Genomic DNA, 24,462 nt, shown 5'->3' with positions numbered 1-24,462 from the left:
CCGAGATCGCGCCATTGCACTCCGGCCTGGGCAACAAGAGCGAAACTCCGTCTCAAAAAAAAAAAAAAAAAAAAAAAAAAAAAAAAAATACAGTTGCTTGGCTGGGTACGGTGGCTCACGCCTGTAATCCCAGCACTTTGGGAGGCTGAGGTGGGTGGATCAATTGAGGTCAGGAGTTCAAGAGCAGCTTGACCAACATGGTGAAACCCCTTCTCTACTAAATATACAAAAATTAGCCAGGTATGGTGGCACGCACCTACAGTCCCAGCTACTCGGGAGGCCAAGGCAGGAGAATTGCTTGAATCCAGGAGGTGGAGGTTTCAGTCAGCTCAGATGGTACCACTGCATTCCAGACTGGATGACAGAGCAAGACTCCCTCTCAAAAACAAAAAACAAACAAACAAAAATCACAGTTGCCCTAGTTGTTGCTAACTCTCTTCTGAGCAGAAAGACTTCCTCATCAATCTGGTGAGCAGTTTCAGGTTTGCAACACTGTAACAACTAGTACTAAGATTCTAGCCCTGGCAGTGGCTCACACCTGTAGTCCCAGCACTTTGCGAGGCTGAGGTGAGCGGAGAGGATGGACACCTTGACTAGACTGGGTAACACAGTGAAAACCTGTCCCTACAAAAATAAAAAATAAAAAACTTAGCTGGGTGTGGCAGTACATGCATGTGGTCCCAGCTACTTGAGAGACTCAGGTGGCAGGATTGCTTGAGCCTGGAAAGTTGCAGCTGCAAGTGGCCATGATCCCACTACTGCACTCCAGCCTGGTCAACAGAGCAAGGCGCTGTCTCAAAAAAATAAAATAAGAAAGAGAAAAGAAAAGATTCATCCTGGGTAGGCATAAGACTCCACTACCTTGTAGACAACAGTTACAGAGACTCCCATCTACAACGAGCATAAAAGGATGAAAATTTGTGACCACTATGGGCAAAAACCAGGCAAAGCAATAGAACTTTGGCTGGTTCACCTGGGAGATGAGAGGGGAGGTCTCATATTTTTTCACAACACAAGAATTGCAACATTAGCCCAGATTACCTAACCACTGAACATGTTGCCTCTGACATAGCCTGAAATATAAGGTCTTATACAATTTGATGACAACCTACTTTTACAACCTTATTTGTCACTCTGTGCCAACACACAAAAATACCGTATCAGCTAGCCAGTGTTACCCACTCCTGTAAATCCATCATGCATATAACCTAGATCTCTAGGCTCTGCTTATGTGGTTCACTGTGCTTGGAATGCCCTCCCCTTTTCCTGCAATTTATTAATAAACAATCCAATTCACGGTCCATCTTTTCTATGAACCCTTCTCTATTATTTCATTTTATGTTAATCTATGTTTATTAACACTGAACTAAGGCCGGGCGCGGTGGCTCAAGCCTGTAATCCCAGCACTTTGGGAGGCCGAGGCGGGTGGATCACGAGGTCAAGAGATCGAGACCATCCTGGTCAACAAGGTGAAACCTCGTCTCTACTAAAAATACAAAAATTAGCTGGGCATGATGGTGCATGCCTGTAGTCCCAGCTACTCGGGAGGCTGAGGCCGGAGAATTGCTTGAACCCAGGAGGCGGAGGTTGCGGTGAGCCGAGATCATGCCATTGCACTCCAGCCTGGGCAACAACAGCAAAACTCCGTCTCAAAAAAAAAACAAAAAAAAAACACTGAACTATAACAACTCCTTAATTTTCGCACGATGCCGTCACCATTACCTAACAGTTTACATCTGTATTTTGTTCTTCCCAACTAGACTAAATTTTCCTAAATTATTGATCACATTTTATTTTTTAATATATCTTACGGTGATTACTAGGCACATATTTGCACACAGTAGAAACTCAATAAATTTTTTTATTGATTCTCTTAATCACATGTACTCTTTCAGCATGACTTAAGTGACAACTAAAACCATGAAATTTCTCATCCAAATCCAAGTCATAAAAGTTATCAAAGAAGTAAATAGTTTAGGTGAAGGGAATCCATTACATTCTAATCAATTAATATAGCTGGCCACAGGCTAGCTTATTCCGGTTGAGTCCACTGAAGTACTAAAACTGGAGTTTAAAAGGATGTTTTTACTTGATATAGCCAGATTTTCAAAACTCACTTCAGTATTTGACTCTAATGAAGACCACCCTGATGGAAAGAGAGGGCTCATTGCTTGGTGATTTCTGGCAATGCTGTGATTAGTGGTCTTCTTTCATTTTTGTCATAAACAACTGGTCCCATATACCAAGTACATTATCCAAAATTCAAATATTTGGCAATCTATGTAGCCCAGGAGGCTTAACAGCTGAATAAACAAACATTCTAACCATCCTGCTACCCTAATATGGTAGGTGCTCTGCTACCAGAACTGAGAGGATATAGGAGATTAGTGCTCAAAACTGATACTACTATGCTTAAAGAAATAGAAAAGATTCCTGTAGAGCATTTTCCATGTTTTTATTAAAAGGAGACAAAAACACAATATGGAAAAAATAAATCTTATGTATTAAGGCAAATGATGTCTTATCTTGAAATACCTCTATATTTACAATTCTGTGAAAAGCTAAATACACAGATCTTTTCATTTTATTGTTACAGCATATGCAAGTGTTATCACTGTGACATTGCCTAGAATAAGTAAAACATTAAGAAGAGAAGAAAAGCTTTGAAGTGGTTTGAAGTGACATTTGTTCAGCTGGTCTTTAATGATGAACAGTTCTCTTCAATGCCAATGGCAAATAGCATTTACAGCAAAGACTTCAGAATTCTTTGTTTTCACCAACTCATCTCATTTCTTGCTAGTGACTTCTAACACTAGTTAGGAAACTCAGAGTTCCCAACTAGACTAAATTTTCCTAAATTATCAATAACATTTTAGTTTTTAATATATCTTACAGTGATTACTAGGCACATATTACCAGTCACTAGCAAGAAATGGTGGCCAGTCCTGTCCTGCCTTTTAGTTGAGTAGATGACTATTTGCATGGTATGATTAAGTTGAGAAGTATGAAAATTTCTAGTCATCCGTAAGTTTTTCCCTGCTCACTAAATGGCACCCTAAATTCTTTGATTAACAACATTTTGCAGTAGTTTCAGATATCTGTTCAGTGCTAAAATGTAAATATCCTCGAAAGAAGAATACATTACAGTTTGCTCTTAATCGTTTACTGCCGGGGGTGAAATATATTTATCAGGTCTTTCCATAAAAAAAAACTTTGATGGGAAGGGGAAATTATAGGGAAAAACACAGCACACCGATTGTTTGAGATGAAAAAGAACACATGCCCAAGGGGAAAAATGTATATACATAAAGGAGAGACTAAGAGCCTCAGAAAAAAAAAATTCTTTGACTATTTTACAACTTTCTTTAAGGATTGCACTGATTCTAGATGTTCAAGGGATGATCTGATCTTTAATTTTATCAAACATAATCCCGGGGAAAAAGACAGACAGAGACAGTAGAGGCTTTGACATGGTATAAGAATTGAATACTGATTTCTTGACTCTAAGCTCCCAAAGTCAGAACCTAATCTAATTCACTGAAGCACTTTTTTTCTTAGTGACTGGCATATATAATAGGTATCCCGAAAGATCTGTTGAAAATGAATAGTAAGAATTGGATTGTCTAAAGAGGAGCATAAAAAGCAGAAATATTCCCATAGGTAGATCTTTGGGTGCTGACAATCAGCCAATCAATCACGTACATCGCTATGACTGTCAGTCACATTGTATGTGTGGGGATATCAGAGATTAGTACCACCATTAAAAACTTAAAAGATGTAGGAGTGGTGGTCGCTATCACAGCATTGCTTAATTCACCAGGCAGGCCCCTGCAGAGACCAGATGGATTCTGGAGAGTGACTGTAGACTACCACAGCCCCAGTTACAGCTGCTTTGTCAGATGTAGTATCATCGCTAGAGAAGATTACTGCGTCTTCCCATAAATTGTATATAGTCACCAATTAAGCAAATGTACATTTTTCCTTTAAAATTAAAAAAGATAATAAAACATTAGTTTGCATTCATGTAGGATGGACAATAGGCACTAGTTTTCCTGTGTTCTCCTGCCTCTGTCATATGATACAGGTCCAGTCTGAAGAGATCTGGACCTTCAGTGAATGCCAAAGAACATCACCCAAAGCCACTATATACATGATGTCATGCTGGTTGAACAAGATGAGCAAGAGATGGTTAGCACAATAGAGAATTTGGCAAGACACATGCAGTCAAGGTGGTAGGATACACACCTTTCAAAGATTCATAAGCTGGCCAATTTTCTGAAGATTTAGGATCCCAAGGGTTAGGGATATACTTGAACAGACCCACTAAGGCAAGAGCAAGTTGACAGTCTTACATACTCCGCCACAAAAAAAGGAAAGGCAAGCCTTTTGGGGTACAGGGAACAAACCATTCTATATCTAGGAATACTCTAGCCCATCTACCAAGTGACAGTGAAAGCTGCTAGCTTTGAGAGGCACCCAGAATAGGAAAGGGCAACATCCTAAGTCTAGGTCATGGTACAATCAGTCCTACCACTTGTACATTTAATCCAGAAGACTCTCTAGTATTGGAGGTATTAGGGTGGGAAATACGCAGTATGGAGCTTATGGCAGTCTGCAGTGAGAGAAACAAGCGCTGCCTCTGGGATTCTGGAGTAAGTCCATGCCATCAGAAGCAGAAAAAATATGCTTTTTGAGAAACAGTTTTTGGTGTTACTGTAACCTGATAAAGGAAGGACACTTGATTATGGGACATTAAGTAACCACACACTTAGAACTTGCCATTATGTCCTGGGTTCTGTCAGGCTGCCAAGACATAAATTCAAATGGACCCAAGCAGCAATCCATTACACGGGAGAAATGTCATATACAGGACTGAACCCAAGTGGGACCAGAGGGAACAAGTAAGCTGCATTAATAGGTAGCCCAAACCACAATGTCACCTTCACACTCACTGCAGTTCCCTTCTCCTGGTTTATAACTAAAGGAATATGTATTAGGGTGAGAAAATAGCTCCCATGTGACTAGCTGAAGGGGGAGAAAAAGCATGAGTTTGGTTTATGGTTGGGTCAGCTTGGTAAGCAGTTCTAGTTGAAAATGGATAGCAACAGCATAAAAGGCACACTCTAAGTACCCTGAAAAAAGTCATCCTAATGGGTAGATATGTGAGCAGTGTACCAGCTCATCATCTTTTGTGTGATAAGAGAAGTGACCTGAAGTGAGGATTCCTGGGCAATAATCAATAGCATGGCTATCTCATCAGGGGCCTGGGAGGAAAAGAAATAGAAGAGAGACAGAGAGCTGAGATAGAGTCACATAAATAGACATGTGGGATTAGGCAAAGAATGTGAAGAGTTCTATCTCACACACTAATGCCTGCCAGGAAGCATATACCATGAAAGAGGTACTAACAAACCAAGTAGACAAAATGACTTGGCTAGTTGACAGTAACCAGCCTTTATCTTTGGTCACTCCCACACTGACATGAGTATCACATGAATAGAGAAGACATGGTAGTAGAGACAAAAGTTATATATGAGCCCAACAGCAGGTACTATCACTTACCAAGGCTGTTCCAGTTTCTGCTGCCTCTGAAGTCCTATTTGTCCGCAAAAAGACCAACAAGGTCCCCAATATGGCAACATTTCTTGAACAGGACAACCAGCTACTGGGTGGCAAATTTCTTACATTGGGCCCCTTCCAACGTGGAAGTATCAGCAGTTCATCCTCACAGAGGCGGATATTTATTTTGGGTAAGAGTTTGCTTTTCTTGTCTTTAAAGTTCTACTAGCACCACTGTCTAGGAACTTACAGAATGCCTGATCCACAGGCATGAAATCTCACAGAACGAAGCATCCAAAATGGAGACCCTCTTTACAATGAAGGAGATGCCAGGAGTAGGCCCATGATATAATCCATTAGTTTTTGTTCTGCCCAATCTAGAGGCATCTTGCCTCAGGTAACAGCCTTCTAAAGTTATAACTGATGTGCCAGTTAAAAGAAAACAATACGAAAAAATGGCGTACCACATTTTAGGACACAGTGGACTTATTAAATCACTGACTGGTATATGGAATTGTGTCCCAAATAGGATGAACACTTGAGTCTAAAGACAAAGGGGTGGAAGCAGGTACGGTCCTATTTATCATCACTCCCAATGACACAGTGTGTTCTGTGCTTCCTTCACCACACCCTGAACTCTACAGGGCCGATAATCTTGTTACCCAAAGTGGGGTCTTTTTTGACAGGAGACAGAATAAAGGTCTTACTAAACTAAAAGTTATGGCTGCTACCAAAGCACTTTGGACTTTTTGTGACAAGATCTGGGCAAATAAAAAGAAAAGTCACCACACTGGCATGACTAATTGACCTTGATAAACAAAAGGAAGCAAGACTGCTTTTATACAATAAAGGCAGGAAAGAATACATGTAAAACTCAAGTGATACATGGGGCATGTTGTTCTTGTACTCCTGTCAAACATACATGCCGTTCAGCAATGAAGGTTTACATAAGCTATCAAGATATGCTGAGGTGATAGCTAAGGGTGAGGGGTATGTTAAATAGATAGTGAAAGAGCAAGAAAAGTACCAGTTTTGGCTCCAAGAGCAACTGAATTGACAGAGGCCACAGTCCATTATTAACACAGACAGATCATGTAAAATAAAAATAAGTGAAGATATAGCAGATCTAAACAACATAATCAATAAGGAAGGGCAAGTCACCACATACCAATCTTTACACCTGATAATAAGAATATACTGTTTTGTAAGAAAGACTTAACATTCACAAAAAGTTACCACACATTAGGTAAAAAAGAAAAAGATCAGTAAGTTCTATAAAATAATAATTAAAAAACAAGTCTCTGGTCACCATGCAACGAAACTAGAAATTATTAACAAAATCAAAACTAAAAAGCTCTCCCATTGGAAAATTTAAAATTGCCTGTTTAAATAATTCTTAGGTGAGAAGGGATATAAAAAGTGAAATGACAAAATATCAAAAAGTGATTTTAATTAAACACACTACATATGGAAGTCTATTGAATACATTTAAAGTAGTGATCAGAGAAAAAATAACAGACCTTAATAATTTTATGAATAAAAGAATGAAAAGAAATTAGAAAAGGAACAAAGCAAGAATATCCCCTCTTATTACTCCTTGTCAACATTATACTGGAAGTCTTAGATAATGCAATATGGCAAGAAAAGGAAATAAAAATGCTACAGATTGAGAAGAAAAACATAAAGCTGCCTTTGTCACAGATGACATGATTAGCTTTGTAAAAAATCAGGAATAAAAATGAATAAAACTCACCTGGAACGAATATGCAATTATAGCAAGGTTGTAGGATACAAGGTTAATATACAAAAGTTAATTGGCTTCTTATATACCAACAATAAACAAGTGAAATTTGGAATTAAAAACACAACACAGTGCCAAAAAGTGAAATACTTAGGTATGAACCTAAGAAAATAAGTACAAAATTTATATGAGGAAAACTATAAAATTTTGATGAAAGAAATAAAAACGAATTAAATAAATTCTTCCCAATGTTATCTCTAGATTCAATGCAATACCAAACGAAATCCCGTAAGTTATTTGTGGATACTGACAAACTGATTCTAAACTTTACACAGAGAGGCAAAAGACCCAAAATAGCCAACCCAACTTGAAAGAGAAGGACAGAGTTGGAGGACTGACACTACTGGACCTCAAGACTTACTATAAAGCTACAATATTCAAGACAATACGGTAATGAAGAAAGAATAGATAAGTAGATGAGCAGAACAGAATAGAGAACCCAGAAGTAGACCCACATAAATACAGTCAACTGATCTTTGACAAAGGAGCAAAGATAGTCTTTTCAACAAATGGTGCTGAAATAACTGGACATCTACATGTAAAATAGAAATGAATTTAGACATAGACCTTATACCTGTCACAAAAATGAACTCAAAATAGATCATAGGCCTAATGTAAAATGCAATACTATAACACAGGAAAAAATCTGATGATCTTGGGATGGCAATTACTTTTCAGATATAACACCAAAGGCACAATCCATACTGAACGTCATCAAAATTTAAAACTTCTGTCCTCCAAAAAACAATCTCAAGAGAATGAGAAGACAACAACCACAGACTAGAAGAAAATATTTACAAAAGGCACATCTGATAAAGAACTGTTACCACAAATATACAAAGAACTCTTAAAACTCAACAACAACAAGAAGTTAAAAAATAGGCCAAAGACTGTAACAAGCACCTCACCAAGGAAGATAGACTGTACAGATGGCAAATAAGCATATGAACAGATATTCCACATTAGGTGTTATTAGGGAACTGCAAAATTAAAACAACAATGTGGGCTGGTTGCAGTTTCTCATGCCTTTAATCCCAGTACTCTGGGAGGGGAAGGTATGATGGCTGCTTGAGCCCAGGAGTTTGAGACCAGCATGGGCAGCACAGTGAGATCCTGTCTCTACAAATAATAATAATAGCCGGGGGCAGTGGTGCATGGCTGTGGTCCCACCTACCCAGGTGGCTGAGGTGGGAGGAACAATTAGACCCAGGAGGTTGAAGCTACAGTGAGCCATGGTCACTCTGCTGAACTCCAACCTGAGGAGCCACGGTCACTCTGCTGAACTCCAGCATGTGTGACATAGTGAAACTCTGTCTCAAAACACAAACAAACCAATCCACCACCACCAGCAACAAAACCCAACGTGGTGCCACTGCACACTCACTAGAATGGCTAAAATCCAGAACCCTGACACCAAATGCTGGTGGAGCAACAGGAACTCTTATTCATTGCTGGTTGGAATGCAAAATGGCACAGCCACTTTGGAAGACAGGGAGTTTATTACAAAACTAAACATACTTTAACTGTGTGATCCAGCAGCCACGCTATTTAATTCTACCCAAAGGAGCTGAAAATTTATATCCACACAAAACTCTGCACATGACTATTTACAGCAACTTCATACCTGCCGGAATCTGGAAGCAACTAAGATGTCCTTTAGTAGGTGAATAGATAAACTGTGACATACCCAGACAATGGAATAGTATTCAGTGCTAAAAAGAAATGAGGTAGGAAGCCATGAAAAAACATGGAGGAATCTTAATTGCATTTTAATAAGTAAAAGAAGCAAATCAAAAAAACTACATACTGTACAAATCGAACTACCTGATATACTGGAAAAGGCAAAATTATTAAGACAGTAAAAAGATCAGTGCCCATAGGTTGCTGGGGGCAGGCGAGAGGAAGGATGAATAGGCAGAGCACAAAGGATTTTTAGGGCAGTGAAAATACTCTGTATAATAATATAATGGTAGATCGTTATACATTTTTCCAAACCCATAGAAAGTACAACATCAAGAGAGAACACTAACACTAATGTAAACTATGGACACTGGGTGATAGTTATGATGTGTCCATGTAGGTTCATCAATTGTAACAAATGTACTACTCTTGTAGAAGATAATGGGACCACCACAATCAAGTAAAATATATTTCAAGAATGCAAGTTGGGTCAATAAAAAAAAATCCACTAATATACCATATACATAGATCCAAAAAGAAAAAATACATAATTATCTCCATACTAAGGAGGAAAAATGAAATCAAAAATAGAAAATTAATTTAGAATAGATAATAAGCTTTAAGACTAGGCCACAAAAATAATTATAAAGAACAGAGGAGCAAGTAAATCACCCCTCTCAGCTTAAAATTGCCTGCAGTTAGCTAAGGCAGACCCAGGATAGCCTCCTTCTTCTTAGATAAGGAACCAAAGAATATCTTTGTATCTGCAGCTCAAAAGCATATTTCTGTAAAAACCTGTCTTCTTCCCTAGCTGCAAGTCATGAGAGCAAAATAACCACATAGAGAGGGTATGTATTCTCAAGGTTGTAAAACTTGTCCTGAGTCAATGACTAACTGTCTTTAAGTCTTTTTTTTTTTTCCTGCCCTATCTTTCCACGCCAAAAACAATATAACCAAGGTATCTTCCTTTGTGCAGGGCTGGCAGCCATCACGGGCAGTAAGACCACTGTCAGCCAGAGCTCCAATAAAGAAATTCTCTTGTGTCTCTTGGTCTCTCTGTTCTTCTTGGCTTGAATTTCCCTAACGATACATGTTGGACATATAAAGCCTTTAACCAAGTATACATATTTGACAAAATATTCATTCCTGATTTAAAACATTCAAGAAAATATAAATTAATAGATATTTTTTCTTTCTTTCTCTCTCTCTCTCTTTTTTTCTTTCCTCTCCCTCCCTTCCTCCCTCCCTCCTTTCTCTCTTTCTCTCTCTCTCTGTTTCTTTCTTTTGACAGGGTCTTGCTCTGTCACCCAGGCTGGAGAGCAGTGGTGCAACCTCAGCTCACCAAAACCTCTGCCTCCTGGGCTCAAGTGTTCCTCCCACCTCAGCCTTCTGAGGAGCTGGGACTGTAAGTCCACATCACCATGGCAGGCTAATTTTGTAACTTTTTTGTAGAGATGGTGTTTTGCCATGCTGCCCAGGCCAGTCTTGAATTCCTGGGCTCAAGCAATGCCCGGCCTATTTCTTTAATATAATAAAATATAAATATTTTAATCTTCACGTCAGCATTTACTTCATGAGGAATCACTATAATGTTTCCACTAACATCAGGAACAGGGCACAGATGCTCACTACTTCTTTAACGTTGTACTAGAAGTATTACAGTGCAATTAGCCATGAGAATTAAAAAATTAGAGGTTTAAAAAGTAGGAAAGAAGAACTAAAATGATCTCTATTTGAAAATTATGGCCGGGCGCTGTGGCTCAGGTCTATAATCCCAGCACTTTGGGAGGCCAAGGCGAGTGGATCACGAGGTCAAGAGATCGAGACCATCCTGGTCAACATGGTGAAGCCCCATCTCTACTAAAAATACAAAAATTAGCTGCGCATGGTGGCGAGTGCCTGTAGTCCCAGCTACTCGGGAGGCTGAGGCAGGAGAATTGCTAGAACCCAGGAGGCGGAGGTTGCGGTGAGCCGAGATCGTGCCATTGCACTCCAGCCTGGGTAACAAGAGTGAAACTCCGTCTCAAAAAAAAAAAAGAAAATTACATGATAGCATGTTGAGAAAATGCTGGAAGATCAATGATAAACTAATTAAAAAAAGAAACCATTAAGGTGACAGGATACAAAATTAACATTGAAAAATCAATAGTCTTCGGACACATAAACAAAAATCTATTAGAGAATATAATGGCAGAGAAAACCCCATTTACAATAACAAATATATATATAAAATACTTAAGAACAAATTTAACACAAGATGTGTAAAACCTAAAGAAAAATTTAAAACATTCCTGAAAAACACAAAAATATATTTGAACAAACGAAAGACAACCATTGTTCTTGAAAACACTGAGTCAGCATCATAAAGATGTCAGTGTTTCCTTAATTTGTAAGTGTGATGTTAAGGTTTATATGGAAAAACAAGAATGCAAGTGTAGCCAAGAAAACACTGAAAAAGAAAAGCTCAGAGGACTCAGAACCTTTCCAGACATCTCAACACACCATAAAGCTTCTGTCATTAAAACAAGGTGGTACTTGTGCATGTGCAGACAACCGTTCAGGTGGAATAGAAAATAAAGTACAGATACAGATACAAGAAGTAGAAATTTAGTACAGTCATATATCACCTAATGATGAGTATTTGTTCTGAGAAATATTTTACCAGGCAGTTTTGTCACTGTGTGAACCTCATACTTCCACAAACCTAGATAATATAGTCTACTACATACCTAGGCTACATGGTATAGCCTACTGCTTCTGCTACAAACCTGCATACTATGTTACTGTACTGAATAGTGTAGGCAATTGTAACACATGGTATTTGTATGTCTAAATCTATATAAAGATAAAAATGGTGCAGCAAAAATGTAGTATAAAAGACAAAAAATGGTATACCTGTATAGGGCATTTACCATGGATGGAGCCAGCAGGATCAGGTGATCTGGGTGAATTAGTAAGTGAGTAGTGAGTGAATGGGAAGGCCCAAGGCATTACTATACACTTTTATATGACTGGAAACAAAGTAGGTTTGTTTATAACAGCATCGCCACAAAACATGTGAGTAATGATGTTTCAAAGGCTTTATATGACATCACCAGGTGATAAAAATTTTTCAGTTCTGTTATAATCAGAACCTAGTCCCTAATCAGGGACTAGGGTTATATATGAGACCCATCATTGAAACGATACATGCAGTGTGTGACTATGCATGATATAGGTAGCATAGTTTAAAATAAACTATGATACTGAAGCAAAGATAGATTGTTTAATGAATGATTCTGGGAAAACTAAGTAGCCATTTAGAAAAATGTGAAATGAAATACAGAAATCACAACATTCACACACACAAAAAAAAACTTTTAATGTATCAGAGACCTAAATATAAAAAAGGAAACTAGAAGAAATCAGAAGAAAACATAGGTGATTTCTTTAAAATCTTGATATAGGAAAAGATTATTTGATGATGACTCAAAATTCAAATGCCCTAAAAGATTGACAATTTGGTTATGTAAAATTGTAAAGCTGTTTCATGTCAGAAAACACTACAAACAAAGTCAAAAGATTGGCCAGGCGTGGTGGCTCACACCTGTAATCCCAGCACTTTGGGAGGCCGAGGCGGGTTGATCACCTGAGGTTGGGAGTTTGAGATCAGCCTGACCAACATGGAGAAACCCTGTCTCTACTAAAAATACAAAATTAGCCAGGCATGGTGGTACATGCCTATAATCCCAGCTATGCAGGAGTCTGAGGGAGGAGAATCGCTTGAACCTAGGAGATGAAGTTTGCGGTGAGCTGAGATTGCACCATTGCACTCCAGCCTAGGCAACAAGAGTGAAACTCCATCTTGGGAAAAAATACTTGCAATCATTATCAAAGTTAAAAGGCTGATTTCCCTAACATACAAACAACTCTTAAACATTTAGAGTAAAATGATCAAATGCCTAGTAGAAAAATGGGCAAAAAACACAGACATTTTACACTAAAGATTATAAAACAGTCATCAAACATAAAGAGATGTTCAGTCTCACTCATGGTGAGAGAAGTGTCATAATTAGAGAAATGTTGATAGGAATGCAATTCTTTTGAAGAGGAATTTGGCAATATCTAACAAAGTCTTCTTTTGACCTAGCAATCCAATTCTAGCAATTCACCATGAAGATGCACCTCCAACTGTACAGAAATACATAAGCACAAGTTTATTCATTGCAGCAGTGTTTATAATTTCAAAATGCTGGAAATAAACTAAATTTCCATATGTAGGAGAATGACTGAATAAACTATGATACATCCACACAATGAAGTACTATGTAGCTACAAAATTACATAAAGAAGAGCTCCATGAATTGATATGCTATGATTTCCAGGATATATATATATATATATTTTTTTTTTTTGAGACGGAGTTTCGCTCTTGTTACCCAGGCTGGAGTGCAATGGCGCGATCTCGGCTCACCGCAACCTCCGCCTCCCGGGTTCAGGCAATTCTCCTGCCCCAGCCTCCTGAGTCACTGGGATTACAGACACACGCCACCATGCCCAGCTAATTTTTTTTTTTTTTTTTGTATTTTTAGTAGAGATGGGGTTTCACCATGTTGACCAGGATGGTCTCGATCTCTTGACCTCGTGATCCACCCGCCTCGGCCTCCCACAGTGCTGGGATTACAGGCTTGAGCCACCGCGCCCGGCCTCCAGGATATATTTTTAAGTGAAATAAGCAGAGTGCAAAAAAGTATCTATAGTATGTAATCTTTTATGTAATAAAAAGTGTAAGGAAATGCACATACGTCTGTCCCTTAAACAACCAAAACATACACATATACACAACACACGAGAAAGATTAACCAGAAACTACTGAGATTGGATAACTCAGCGGGTAGGTGAGAACACTGAAAAATAATAAGAGGATGAGGAAAAGTAGGGAGGGTAGTACACTTATCTAACTTTGTCCTATATAGGTTTGCCTTGCAGAATGATTTCTCCAACTTTTCTAGAAGAAAATATACAGTTAAAATTATTTTTAATATAAATACACTTTTAATATGAGTTTCCTTACATGGTTTTAAAGGAAGAAGTATGAATTATTTTTCTACACCTTGTAGTTATCCATGAACAAACTCAGCTTTACCACCAATTACACTATTTCAAAGTGGTAACAGTGGCAGCTACTGAGGAAGGCTTAGCCCTTGATTTTAGTCGTGTAGAATTTAACCTAATTACTCAGTGGAAATAATAATGATTAATAAATACAATTGCAAGATATTTTATGACTATACAATGTTGTCAACATATATAATCAGTTCACTGTGCTAACTTGGATTATTTTTTCTGTCTGTGAGACTATCTTCTAAGTTACCTGCCCTTCTCCTACTCTTATCTCAGGCTCCTACCTATGCTCTGAGTACTATAAAACTTCTGTTTTTGAATCACATTCACCTTGTACTGTAAAGGCAATCCAGCTCTCCTTCTCTGCTCCAGCTCCTATGCAAATTAAATGTTAATGAAAAAAATTCACAGCAAAGCGTATTAGTGTCTTTCTTTTACCACTTTGTTTTGAAAAAACATTCATAGAATGTGTCCTGCTATGCTGCAGTAAATGGTAGTAATAATTTTCTCAGGTTGCCAAAACAGAATCAGATGATAATTTCCATGCAGAAAACAAGGAGAATGTTTTGACTTCTGTGATCTTGTACCTTACAGGTTTGAAACACTTGTATTCTGTTAGATAAAGTTTCTGCTGCCATAAAGAACAGAAAAATAAGATGTGGTTCTTTATTATTTCTGTTAATCACCTATGGAGCAACCCCCAGTGATTCTGATTCAGCATTTCTGGGATTGGCCCTGGGCATCTGTATTTTTTTTCTTTTTAATAGAGATGAAGCCGCACTATGTTGCCCCGGGCTGGTCTTGAACCCCTGGGTTCAAACAATATTCTCACTGTAGCCTCCCAAAGTGCTGGGATTACAAGCATAAGCCAGCATGCCCAGCCTTAAAAAAAAATTCTGCAGGTGATAGTGATGCCCAGTTAAGGTTGAAAAATCACTATTCTATAGCTGGCATGGTTTTATTATAAAAAACTAAAATTACTGTTCATTCAAATAAGTTCTTTAATGTTACAACCCCAGTGTAAGATACCACCAAGGTGTGCTTTGATAAGTAAAATAATCTCCTTCAATCACCTCCCTACTTTCAGCATTGTTTCTACCCACAGTCTTATGTTCACACAGCAGCCAGAGTAACCTCTGAAAAGCATAAATCATGTCAGATCACGCCACTGCCCTATTTAAAGCTTCTCATGGCTTCCTGCTGCACTTAGAAACAAATCCAAACTTCTCAATACCCTCTATGAGGGCATACATGATATACCCGTGTCTACTTTTCCAACTTCATTGTATACCACTTTCCTCTTCATTCATTCTGCTCACTCCAGTTACACTGGTGTTCTTTCTGATCTTGAAGTGGCCAGGGTTTTCTGCCTTGGGTCTAGACAATTTGTCCCGCCTTCAATTATGGTGGTGGTGATGGTGGCAGCTAACACATATTGAGTGTTTCATGTTAACTACATGCTGAAGTGTTTTATACATATTAATGTGTGTAAGAAAATAATTTTATGAGGTTGGTACTATCGTTATTTCTGTTTTACAGATGAGAAAAGGCCCAGGGAGTTGAAGTAATTTGCTCAAGGTACTGAGACTAAATCCTCAATTCTCATTCAGGAGATGTTAACCCCAAAATTCTGTAATTTTGAGATACTAACTTAAACCTTTTATCACCTAGTTACTAACAAAAGTTAGCATTTTGGCCCCTAATAAAATTACTTTTACTGTATTATGCTTTCACAATTTAACATCCATCTACACTGAAAAATGGAAATGACTTAATACAATGAATTGCTACCCTCCTTTTGAATAATTAATATGTTGTAATCCAAGAGAGAGAAGAATCATATCACTGATCATGTGTCATCCCTTTGGTCAGTAGGAAGTTTGTGTTCAAATCTGAAATCTCCTTACAACAAAATGTACAGAGCTTTGTGGCTGTATTTCAGGTACAAGCCTCTTATATTTCAAACTAACCAAAAATTGGGCTGGGCATGGTGGCTCACACCTGTAATCCCAGCATTTTGGGAGGTCAAGGCGGGCAGATCACCTGAAGTCAGAAGTTTGAGACCAGCTTAGCCAACATGGCAAAATCCCATCTCTACTAAAAATACAAAAATTAATTGGGTGTGGTGGCAGGCACCTGTAATCCCAGCTACTTGGGAGGCTGAGGCAGGAGAATCGCTTGAACCTGGGAGGCAGAGGTTGCAGTGAGTCGAGATGGTACCACGGCACTCCATCATGGGTGACAGAGTGAGAATACGTCTCAAAAAGAAGCCTTACCCAAAAACTACTGTAACCAACAACTCAGAAATTATTTTATTATTCTGCAGTCACTTTCTCACTTCCTTTTCACAGAACTACTCTACCTCCTTTCTTCTGCACAGTCCCCTTACTCTTGAGATTTAGTCTCAAAACTAAGAAAACAGACTATCCTATTTGGCCTCTTTAAACTTCTTTTTAAACAAATCCATACAATTATGCTGTTAGAAAAAAAAAAAAAAACACCTCATTTATTTTGTACCTTCCCTGCTTTCAAGAGAAATACATTTATATCTACATTTTTCTCTAAATGTTGTTTCGGGTGCAACACTCAAGTTTTTATAGTGATTTGTTCTCATTCACTTCTAAATATTTTCTAATTTCCATTATGATGTTTCTTCTCTCCAGACCATAAGTTACTTACGAATGTATTTTTTCAGTTTCCAAAATTTGCTTTACTGTATTTTTATTATCAACTTAAAACTTAGCTGCACTGTAGACAAGGAATGTAGTCTTCTAGGGGTGAGTTTCCAGGTGAAGTATTTTTAAACTTTAATTCATCTATTACATTGCTTCATATAATACCTCTATGCTGATGATTATACAAATATATGTATGTTTAATCTACTTTGCTCAGCTTTAGGCCTACGGTTCTAAGACACTTATCATAATTTTCTGTATCTCCTAAAGGCCTTTCAAACCTAAAAGATTCAAAGCCGAAACATTTCTGCCACCCTGAACCTCCTCCTTCTCCTCCTCCTCTTCCTCTTTTATTTTCTATTTTTGGAATGATGATTCACATTCTACCCAACTTTTCAAGCAAGAAATGTTAAAATTGCCTTTTATTCCTCTCCTTCACAATTGGAATGGGCTAAACTGAATGTTTTACATGTGGTGAATTACATTTCCTAATTCTCTCTTTAAGCTTTCCTCTCTGTCACGGGACCTCATCATCAATTCCCCACTCTGCTGCACTATCCTTCTAAATACCTTTAGTTCATATCCTTGGCACCCCTCCCCACCTCCTTCTCTTTTATCCTTCACCCTGCTGCCTTGCCTAAAGCACAAGGCTGATAATTCCATTCTCTTCCTTAAATATCTTTGGTTAATGCATACTGGATAAAGTCTAAATTTAGCATAATGCGTAAGACCCTTTACCTGAGAAAATTCATCCACTACGCAAGCAGAAACCTTTCAGGCTTGATTTACTGCTAAATATACTATAAAAATTCTTGGACCTGCAAGTTTAATAAAAGCCTAATGTTGAGAAGAATTTGGATAAAAGTGTTGTCTCATATATAGTTGCTTATGTATTATACTTTTATGATCAAGAAAAAGTTATGCTCATTGGATTAGGCCCCATTTCCCAAAAGAATCTAGCATCAGTTCTTGAGAGTACAGGTTACATTTTTAGTCCCATGAAAAAAGTTAACACATGTGAAGAGGAAGAATGGGTACTGTGAAAAGACTGGGGCTCAGGACCTTATATTAGTGATGCTGAAATCAAAGGTAATGAGACAATGTTTTCAGTGTTGATGGATATTATAAAATTTTAAAGGGAAGAAAGAAATGAAGAAGCATCTTTGGAAGACCAAGTAGTAAGTCAAAACATGGCTCACGCATCCTTTAACCAAGCTTTATGAGAAAGACGAAAAACGACGCAAAACCATACTGGTAGCAAGGAGGCAACAAAGCCCGTTCTAGGGTACGTACCATCTGTAACTGTGGTAATAATAGGGCAATTCAGTCATAATAATAACCTTTAAAATAATGAAAATTAAAATAGATTCTGTATCCTCAGTATGACAAGCCAGTAAATACTATTCATTCCAGGAAAGCTTTCATTAAAAATGATTAAAAATTCTATGCTTATATGGAGAAGCTTATACTCATCTGAAGTTTTAATTACTCAATTTCCTTCTTATCAGAATGCTGACTTTGATATACTACTGTATTTTACTTCCAGTTACCTCTCTATTGATAAAACTAGGTACAATGTAGATTCGAAGGCTCTTTTTTTTCTTTTTTTTTTTGAGACGGGGTCTTGCTTTCTCACCCAGGCTGAAGTGCAGTGGTGCCACCCCAGGCTCAAGTGATCCTCCCACTTCAGCCTCCCGAGTAGCTGGGACTACAGGTGTGAGCCACCATGCCTGGCTAATTAAAAAAAATTTTTTTTGTAGCAACAGGGTCTTACTAAGTTGCTAGGGCTGGTCTAGAACTCCCAGACTCAAGGCAATCCTCTCACGTCAGCCTCCCAACGTGCTGGGATTGCACCATGCCCAGCCTGCTTTTTAGGTTTTTAAACTATCAATACCAAATGTGTTTTTAAATCATACAGTATGGAAGAATAGGCATTTTCTAAAGAAATCAGCCAACCCCAAAGGACAGCTGCGAAGTAAGAAGTAGATCTTATGGTTTACAAAGAGAGGGAGAAAGCATCAGTACCGTAGTAGTCTGAGAAACTCTGCCTACTACTCTGACACTATGACATTATTGCTATAACTTATTTATTCTGATGCCAAATTTAATTTCTCTTCTTTCTGCTGAATCTATGACTCTGAATTAAATATGTATGTACACTGATACGTGTGTGCCTGTGTGTGTGTGGACACACACAGGTACATGCATATCAATATAGGCATATATTTTTGAAACTAGAGTGAGTTTCAAAAGTTTCATCTCCATGTAGTATATCGTTGACTCACAGTTCTTATTTATAGTATGATTTTTAAAAATCCAAATGGTTCACCTCAGAAGCTTATGTTCTACGTAGAATTTTAGGCAGGAAAGCCACTCTATAGCAACCATTAAAAATTTTAAAGAATATACAAACAAATTTGATATATGTACTATAGGCTTAATTGTATTTATTTTAGAATACTCTATGAGATTTAAATGATATATGGAGATAGTAATAATGGGAAACATTTTACATTAATAATTCAGTGGAGTTTCTGTCCTGAAATTTGGTTGCAAGCCTCAAGTACTTGTTATTAATAGCTATGCAGAACAAATAAATCAGCTGTGATCCTCATCAGTGTGAAAATATGGCTAATGCATTTTCTGTTTCCTTAGGATCCCTGTTGCATACCTTGTGATATAACAGAAAACATTTAGTCCAAACTATTTACACAGATATAAACTTTAAAGATGATCTTCCTCAATGTTTTACCAAACAAGTTTAAGTTCCACCATTTTGTTTCAAATTTATTATCTTTCCACCAATATTTTACCTCTGGTCCTGGAGGCCCAGATGGTCCTTGGAGTCCTGGGTCACCTGTTTGGCCCTAAAATGTGGGAGGAGGATCAAAGTACAAACATTAACTTAATAAACACAATTAAAAAAGAAACAGGCATATGGTAAGTAAACAGCAGTCATCATATTATTATGTGAAACAAGGTTGTAATGATGTTTTAGAAACAATTTGTAACCATCATTACTGTAAAACTTTTTAAATAAGATGTTTATGGGTTTAACATACATTCACTCTTAAGTGTTAGTGATATAAACACATTAATGAGCCAAGTGCTCAAATCAAGAAAAAAATTTCTGTGTTTAATGTGTTTTTCACAGAGATAAGACAATAAAGCTGGACTCAACAAGATAGGGAATTCTAGATAAGAAACGCTTTTATAAACAACTATAGTCCTAGGGCTGTCTCAGAAAATTCCTTTCCCCTTTGATACTATATATTGTAGGTAGCCTGAATTAGTCATTAAGACTCACCTGGATGGAAATCCTTGTTGATTAATTTCTCTAAGCCTCAAGCTTTCTCATCAATAAAATAGAAATAACAAAAGTACTAACATTCTCAAAGAGTCATTGGAGAGTTAAATTAGGTAATCTATGCAAAGTGCTAAACACAGTACCTAACATATAAAGTACTCATTAAATGTCAATGAATTTTACAACCATTAATCCTCTTCTTCAAACCTTGCTGCTTTCCTGGCTCATACATAGAGTTCCTAGATAGTCTGCATCCTTTAATTGAAGTTTTGAGGATTCAGTTTCCATATCTCTGAAGTTAGTTTCTGACATTCATGATAAAGATGTGAAATCAGGGTTAAAGGAGAAAGTGACAGGGGAGAGAAGTAGGTATAAAGCCTGAAACTAGAGAAGGATGGCAACGCTCTCAAGAGATGAAAGTATGCAACAGGGAAGTTAGTTGTCTGATGATACTCATTTTCATAAGAAAAACTATTGAATTCATTATTTCTGTAACATTAATTTTCTATATGAACTTCAAATTTAATTTAAATAGGCCTCAGATCACCTAAACTTGCAAGTTACAACATGGGATTGCCCATTTTCCAAAACTTAAAGCAGTTTCCTATATGCACTTTATCCATTCTCAGTGCTGAGGTACCTGGACATAAAACAGGACACAATACAACTACTGCAATCAAATCTAGAGAAAGGCAGTGAAATATTATTGAAAGGCTCATTTAAGTTTCCCTTTCCAAATAAACAAAAACAAAATCTGTGATCCGTCAGAATCAGTATACTGAACTTCAGCATACTGAAGTTCTTACAGTGACAAACATCTAAAGAAAGAGATAGAAATGGGGCGGGGGCTCTCATTGGAGCCCTCTAGTGGCAAAATCCAACCACAAAGCTAAATTTCTAAGCAGTGAGGATAAAATACCCTAGGGCTTTGTTTTCAGAAAAGCTGATTGACAATCAGATATTTAAAAACAGAAATCATGTAATGATTTTATTTGTTCTTTAGAATTATTCTTTGTTTTGTAAAATTTCAATTGCAAATTTCCTGTGAATGTCAATTTTCCTTTATAAAAGCTGACATTTTAAGTAACTTTTAGATAATTGACTAATATTAAGTAAACCTCTACAAATGATAAAAGCCTCTAGCTAAAAAGTGGATAGAACAAAACAACTGTGTTTGTTTTCTCTAGCTCAAGGAAAGAGTATTTAATAACAACCTCAGAATGGTAGTTTTCTCTATTTTTTTTTTTTTTTAAAGACTTGTAGAGCAAAAGCTTCCCTATTCCAGACTTGTAACAACTTTCCAAATCAGGATATTCCTTCTTATATCTTGAAAATATTATTTCATGTTACAACTTAGATCCACTTGGAAACAAAATCAGTTAGAACACCAACCTCTTAGGTAACAGAAAATCAAAAGTAGGATCTATTAAACAGGGAAGACATCCTTGTGATGTTGGCATTCTTTCCATGACAGTAAACAAATATTTTAGATAGGTATTAACTTATATAATTGAGGGTGGAAGTTTGTTTTTTAATATAATAACTGATTCTGCACAAGTAACTTTTCATCAAACAGATGTCTCCTTCCATAACAAGGAAAGGTTTCCTGGTCAAATATCTACAGTTTTTCTATTAATAACATATAGAGCCAGGTGCAGTGGCTCATGCTCTAACCCCACACTCTGGGAGGCTGAGGTGAAAGGATAGCTTAGGCCAGGAGTTTGAGACTAGTCTGGGCTACAAAACAAAACCCAGTTTCTTAAAAAATACATATATTTAAAATTAGCTTGGCATGGTGGTGGGCACCTATAGTCCTTGCTACTTGAGAGGCTCAGGTGAAAGGACCACTTGAGCCCAAGAATTGGAGACTTCAATGAGCTTTGATGGCACCATTACACTCTATCCTCAGCAACAGAGGGAGGCCCTATCTCTAAAAACATTTCTTTAATTAAACAAAGATACAAACAAGTAATAAATACAACAAGAGACTAAAGACAAGTCCATCTCACTAATTTTACTTCATAAATGCCTACCTTATCTTCAGCCCAAAGTTTTCAAAAGTTTGATAAAACAAATAAAAAATAATTATCTCCCTACTTAAGTAATCCCTGCTGACATTAATTTTCTTTATTAGAATAGTACCGAAGGGTGCAAAATGAGTAAGTAAAAGCCTCACTCTCACTATCTCTTGCTCCCTGCCCTAAAAGAACATAATTAGCATTTATTGTGACTTCTTTCAGGAAAAAAATATTAAGGGTTTTAAGATAATGTGTTAAAATAGGCTCTCTGCCTTTTTCTTTAGCTTACACTAGAGGAATAGTAATAGGTACTATTTTTAAAAGAGAAAAGCATCATAATCACAGGACTATAAGGAACCTTAAACATGATATGGCCTAACTTTCACTTTAAACATGAGAAACTGTTACCATGGTGGTTAAATGCTCAAGGTCATAGCTGGCAGGTTAAGTGCCAGAGCTGGGACCAGAAATCCAGGTTTTGTCTCTCAAACTAGTGATTTTTCTACTCCCATAAACGTGTTATAAACATAAATTTAATCAAAGAGTAAGGAACATTAAAATGGTTTGCCTTGTTTAAGTAAAATGATTGACTCTAGTTTTCTCAAAAAAATTAGTTGTAAAGCACAAAAGAATACTTATATAATTTACTAGTTAATAGTGTCCTTAGAGCATGTATTGTATCATCTCATATTATTATTATCAAGGGCTAGAAAACTGTAACATTATAAAAAATGAAGACGTAAAAAGTTAGGGTCTTATTTTGCCAATCACTGAAAATATCAAAATGTCTTTATATGGTTTAGAACCAACCTTGAAAAATAGAAGTTGTTTTTTAGCTTCTTGATCTATTCTCCTGATCCAATTTATGCATTCTGGAGTTTCTAAGACTCAAAGGTACGAGGGAGAGTGCATGGCTTACTAGTTAAGCCCTTATGGCAATAAACCGAGGACATGAAAACTAGTATAAGCAAAGGTCACCACTAACATTTCGTCAAATAGATGCCAAAAATTGTTCTTTGGGTTAAATAATTCCTAAAAGATGTATATAGAATGCTGTCACTGTTAGAAGTCACAAAGAATAGGGAAAAGTCCTATAATTTAATATTGCTTCCTGAGATAAAAAACATTAACAATCCTGAGCTGGAAGGGTAGAGTTAGAGGGAACATAATAAACTGCTCAGGAAAACAACACTCTTATTTTTAAATGTATATTTTAAGGTGACATTAATAAATTATAATCCTATATCTATTTTTTCTATGTATAATCATCTTCACCTTTTTCATAGAGTTGAATCCTATATCTATTTTGTTTTTCTGTCTATAATCACCTTTACCTTCATGGAGTTGTAATCAACATTAAAATCCTAAAACCATCTTAAAATATTAAACCCTAAAACAGTATGGCACAGTAGCTAAAAGCATGGGATCTGACATACCTGATTGCCTGGGTTTTTCTGAATGGTCACCTACTAAGTAGATGGCCATTCAGGTGACCTTAGGCATTTTCTAACACTGTGTCTCAATTTTCTTAATATATAAAATAGGAATAATAATAGTACCAACTTCATAGGATTGTTGTGAGGATTAATTTAGATGTATAGTCCTTAGAATACTGCCTGGTATTGTGTAGATAGTAAATGTTAGCAACTATAGTTATGATTTTTAATATTCAGATATATATTTAAAAGATACCTTATATTGCTGTTAACATAAAACTCAAAAAATTATAAATCTAAAATTAATAATTAAAGCTATTAAAATCATTTTATTTAAATATTTAAATCATTTTCTTTAATAGCTTTAATAATTAATTTTAGATTTATAATTTTTTGAGTTTTATGTTAACAGCACTATGAGGTATCTTTTTCTTTCATCTAATTGATGTCAAAAGGTTAGGGAAAAAAAAGCATTTAGAATATTTGGGTCCACAAGAGAGTGCAAACACGCTGCCTTTTCTTCAGACTGTTTCCTTAAAAAAACTGATCTTTCAAAAAGTTAAGTATTATTTAAGATGCTTTATATTTTCTGGATTAAAACCCTATTGTTTAATTTAAATATTGTCTATAATAGATTATTCGGCAGAATAGTAAGACCAAGATCTTTAGAACTCGTAGAAACTTGGCTTTGGCCTGTTGTTGGGAGTAGAGGGAAGTACAAAAGTCTATGGAATGTCAACTGAAAACCTGAGATTTTCTGTGTTGTAAAACTGAGAAGACAAATGCAAAGTCAGTAGGCTTATACCCTACTTAGATCAACAGTGTCAAGACTCACGCCACGGCATGCCCTCTGTCAATCGGAAAGAACAGAGCAAAAGTTCAA

The 24,462-nt window shown here is 36.9% G+C and overlaps 1 protein-coding gene across 6 annotated transcripts in view; it reads right to left on the bottom strand.

The window, feature by feature from the left end:
* COL24A1 (collagen type XXIV alpha 1 chain) overlaps nt 1-24,462 on the bottom strand; it is a 379,894-nt gene that overhangs the window by 227,430 nt on the left and 128,002 nt on the right. For all 6 annotated transcript variants that reach the window (XR_004274544.1, XR_004274543.1, XM_032296380.1 and 3 more), the window contains exon 19: nt 19,632-19,685. Coding sequence is in view for 4 of the 6 variants with exons in the window: in XM_032296380.1 (XP_032152271.1) it covers nt 19,632-19,685 (54 nt within the window). In the remaining 2 variants the exon portion in view is untranslated. The remainder of the gene's footprint in view (nt 1-19,631; nt 19,686-24,462) is intronic.

This window comes from Sapajus apella, unplaced genomic scaffold (genome assembly GCF_009761245.1).
Source record: "Sapajus apella isolate SASKATOON/1434 unplaced genomic scaffold, GSC_monkey_1.0 scaffold36, whole genome shotgun sequence".
NCBI classification, from domain to species: domain Eukaryota; kingdom Metazoa; phylum Chordata; class Mammalia; order Primates; family Cebidae; genus Sapajus; species Sapajus apella.
This window is presented reverse-complemented; position numbering and strand designations above follow the sequence as displayed.